Genomic DNA, 5,000 nt, shown 5'->3' on the forward strand with positions numbered 1-5,000 from the left:
ACCATCTGAGTTGCTTGTCTGCCGATATTTTTTTTAGTACATGTGCGTCCGTGCATGCGTGCTTGCGTGCTTTTGTGCGTCCGTGCGTTCGTGTTTGCGTGCGTGCGTGCGTGCGTGCGTGCGTGTACTCACACTCTGCTGCTGGGGATGATCTTGGCGCCGTCCCTGTACCATGTGACCTGGGGTCGGGGGTAGCTGGAGACGGCCGGGGGGTTCAGCACCGCCGCACGACCCTGGGCCACCGTCTTCCTCTGCTCCAGGTCAGCAAAACTACCCATGACTAGGGGATGGATAAGATAAGATAAAATAAACTTTATTGTCTGTTCGCACAGAAATGTGTCTTGCATGACACTTCTCCATAATATTGACGCACATTAAAGACACACATTAAAGACACATAGAGTTCTGTCATCTAGGTCCATCAGCTGTTAGCTGTTAGAAGTGCAGGGATGGATGGATGGATGGATGGATGGATGGATGGATGGATGGATGGATGGATGGATGGATGGATGGAGGACAGGAGGAGTGCAGGGATGGATGGATGGATGGATGGATGGATGGATGGATGGATGGATGGATGGATGGAAGGATGGATGGATGGATAGGTGGATGGATGGATGGATGGATGGATGGATGGATGGATGGATGGATGGATGGATGGATGGATAGGTGGATGGATGGATGGATGGATGGATGGATGGATGGATGGATGGATGGATGGATGGATGGAAGGATGGATGGATGGATGGATGGATGGAAGGATGGATGGATGGATGGATAGGTGGATGGATGGATGGATGGATGGATGGATGGATGAATGGATGGAAGACAGGAGGATTGAAGGGATGGAGGGATGGATGGAAGGATGGATGGATGATTCGATGGATGGATGGATGGATAGATGGATGGATGCATGGATGGAAGATAGGAGGATGGAAAGAGACAAAGAGACACAGAGATAATTCAATCATCATTGATATACAGTATGTTGCATTACAATAAATTGCCACCACCATAACATATTGGCAAAGGAAGCCTAAAGGTCCACTGGGTGCAATATCACTGAAAAGAGGTTTGTTGTGATATGCATAATCACATATCAGTTACATAGATTTATAGAAATAAAACAAAAGAAACCACATAATCAGCTAGCAAAAACACTCAGAGACTGCACCTCTGTCCTCTGGTGGACAGAAACACACATGCACTGCACACTAGAAACAAACAAATGAACGTACACACAAACTCAGACGATCACATAAGCTTCCTGGCGGAGGTAAATATGGACAAACACACACACACACACAAGCACACAAACGCATACGGACACACATACACACACACACGCACACACTTCAGTGTCACTGTCTATCTTGCACACACACACAAGCACACACACACACACACACACACACACACACACACACACGCACACACACACAGACCCACATATACACGCACACACACACTCACACACACACACACACACACACACACACACACACACACACACACACACACGCTTGCACAGACACACGCACACACACTTCAGTGTCACTGTCTATCTTGCTCTTTCTAAAGGTCCTAACCTCATTAATGACATCACCATATGCATATTCATTCCGCATTAAATCTCATGACACATCCAACATGAGCTTGCATGGGTCACACACACACACACACACACACACACACACACACACACACACACACACACACACACACACACACACACACACACACACACACACACACACACACACACACACACACACACACACACACACACACACACACACACACACACACACACACACACACACAGGTCTACACAGGTCATTCCCTCATTCCCTCCCATACACCCCATGAAATTGTTCATGCAGTTTGATCTTCCGGGTTATGGTTAGGTCCAACTCAGCTGACCCTAATGTAATGGCATGAATAAATACATTCATGGATTCATCTATTTATTACAGTATTTCTCAATTGGTTTTGTACATTTCTCGAATCTCTCTCGCAATTTGCAAAACATAATATTCATTCTCAAAACAGCTTTAACAAATGGCAAAACACCCTGGATCACCTGCAAAACCGGGTCTCTTGCTCAAAACCCTTATTTGTCATTCAAAACCCAAGTTTTTGTGTCAGTGAACGTATCAGCGGAAAACTGTACTGAAAAAAACTGTAATAGAGAGCATGGTTCATATGCTGAGGAAAAAAATGGAAATAGCAGGAGAGAGAATATGTTGCAGTAGATCAAGTGCTGAATGTATTTGCTTGCATGCATGTGTGAATGGTAAGGGAAGCCGAAGGGGGGGGGGACAAAGGCGTCACTTATCCCGGGCCCAGGGAGAGAGGGGGCCCAGAATTGGATCCTCAATACATTGTGTTCATTGGGTTTGGGGCCCTTTCAGATGTTTTTTGTCCCGTGCCCAGCCAAAGCTCTCAGCAGCCCTGTACATGGTTATGGTGTGTGTGTGTGTGGGGGGGGTAAGGCTCAGTTGTCCCGGGCCCAGGTAGAGAGGGGGCCCAGTGTTGGGTCCTCATTCCATTGTGTTCATTGGGTTTGGGGCCCTTTCAGATGTTTTTTGCCCTGGGCCCTGCCAAAGCTGTCAGCGGTCCTGTACGAACGGTAATGCACGAACGGTAATGCATACGCACGGACACAGGAAGATTCATGTGCGCACACGAAACAAAGTAAGGAAGAAAGAAAGAAAGAAAGAAAGAAAGAAAGAAAGAAAGAAAGAAAGAAAGAAAGAAAGAAAGAAAGAAAGAAAGAATAAAAAAGAATAAAGAAAGAATAAAAAAGAAAAAAGAAAGAAAAAAGAAAGAAAGAAAGAAAGAAAGAAAGAAAGAAAGAATAAAAAAGAAAGAAAGGTGTGAGTGACTGAGAAATAAAGAGGAGAGGCTGCAAGGTTAGGTAGAGGTGAGTGTGTGGGATGTGATGAGAGCTGTGAGTTGACTGTCAGGTTAGATGGTGGCCTGTCCAATGATGGGAAGAAGATGGATGGATGAATGGATGGATGAATGGATGGATGGATGGATGGATGGATGGATGGATGGATGGATGGATGGATGGATGGATCATGGATGGATGGATAGATGGATAGATGGATGGATGGATGGATGGATGGATGGATGGATGGATGGATGGATGGATGGATGGATGGATGGATGGATGGATGGATGGAAGGATGGATGGATGGATGGATAGGTGGATGGATGGATGGATGGATGGATGGATGGATGGATGGATGAATGGATGGAAGACAGGAGGATTGAAGGGATGGAGGGATGGATGGAAGGATGGATGGATGATTCGATGGATGGATGGATGGATAGATGGATGGATGCATGGATGGAAGATAGGAGGATGGAAAGAGACAGAGAGACACAGAGATAATTCAATCATCATTGATATACAGTACAGTATGTTGCATTACAATAAATTGCCACCACCATACCATATTGGCAAAGGAAGCCTAAAGGTGCACTGGGTGCAATATCACTGATAAGAGGTTTGTTGTAATATGCATAATAATCACATATTAGTTACATAGATTTATAGAAATAAAAGAAAAGAAACCACATAATCAGCTAGCAAAAACACTCAGAGACTGCACTTCTGTCCTCGGGTGGACAGAAACACACACGCACTGCACACATAGAAACAAACAAATGAACGTACACACAAACTCAGACGATCACATAAGCTTCCTGGCGGAGGTAAATATGGACAAACACACACACACACACAAGCACACAAACGCATACGGACACACATACACACACACACGCACACACTTCAGTGTCACTGTCTATCTTGCACACACACACAAGCACACACACACACACACACACACACACACACACACACACACACACACACACACACACACACACACACACATACACACACACACACACACACACACACACACACACACACACACACACACACACACACACACACACACACGCTTGCACAGACACACGCACACACACTTCAGTGTCACTGTCTATCTTGCTCTTTCTAAAGGTCCTAACCTCATTAATGACATCACCATATGCATATTCATTCCGCATTAAATCTCATGACACATCCAACATGAGCCTTGCAATGGGTCACACACACACACACCACACACAAACGCACACACACACACACCACACACACACACACACACACACACCACACACACACACACACACACACACACACACACACACACACACACACACACACACACACACACACACACACACACACAGGTCTACACAGGTCATTCCCTCATTCCCTCCCATACACCCCATGAAATTGTTCATGCAGTTTGATCTTCCGGGTTATGGTTAGGTCCAACTCAGCTGACCCTAATGTAATGGCATGAATAAATACATTCATGGATTCATCTATTTATTACAGTATTTCTCAATTGGTTTTGTACATTTCTCGAATCTCTCTCGCAATTTGCAAAACATAATATTCATTCTCAAAACAGCTTTAACAAATGGCAAAACACGGTGGATAACCTGCAAAACCAGGTCTCTTGCTCAAAACCCTTATTTGTCATTCAAAACCCAAGTTTTTGTGTCAGTGAACGTATCAGCGTAAAACTGTACTGAAAAAAACTGTAATAGAGAGCATGGTTCATATGCTGAGGAAAAAAATGGAAATAGAAGGAGAGAGAACATGTTGCAGTAGATCAAGTGTTTTCTTGCATGCATGTGTGCATGGTAAGGGAAGCCGAAGGTGGGGGGGGGGGCTTTCAGATGTTTTTTGCCAAAGCTGTCAGCGGTCCTGTACGAACGGTAATGCACGAACGGTAATGCATACGCACGGACACAGGAAGAATCATGTGGGCACACAAAACAAAGTAAGGATTAAAGAAAGAAAGAAAGAAAGACAGAAAGAAAGAAAGAAAGAAAGAAAGAAAGAAAGAAAGAAAGAAAGAAAGAAAGAATACAAAGGAAAGAAAGGGGTGAGTGACTGAGAAATAAAG

General features: G+C 44.7%; 1 protein-coding gene across 1 annotated transcript in view; it reads right to left on the reverse strand.

The window, feature by feature from the left end:
* The window catches only part of sdk1b (sidekick cell adhesion molecule 1b), a 396,999-nt gene that overhangs the window by 225,028 nt on the left and 166,971 nt on the right, over positions 1-5,000 (reverse strand). The window contains exon 4 of the mRNA XM_063198261.1: positions 133-280. Within this exon, the coding sequence (XP_063054331.1) occupies positions 133-280 (148 nt within the window). The remainder of the gene's footprint in view (positions 1-132; positions 281-5,000) is intronic.

This window comes from Engraulis encrasicolus, chromosome 1 (genome assembly GCF_034702125.1).
Source record: "Engraulis encrasicolus isolate BLACKSEA-1 chromosome 1, IST_EnEncr_1.0, whole genome shotgun sequence".
NCBI classification, from domain to species: Eukaryota; Metazoa; Chordata; class Actinopteri; order Clupeiformes; family Engraulidae; genus Engraulis; species Engraulis encrasicolus.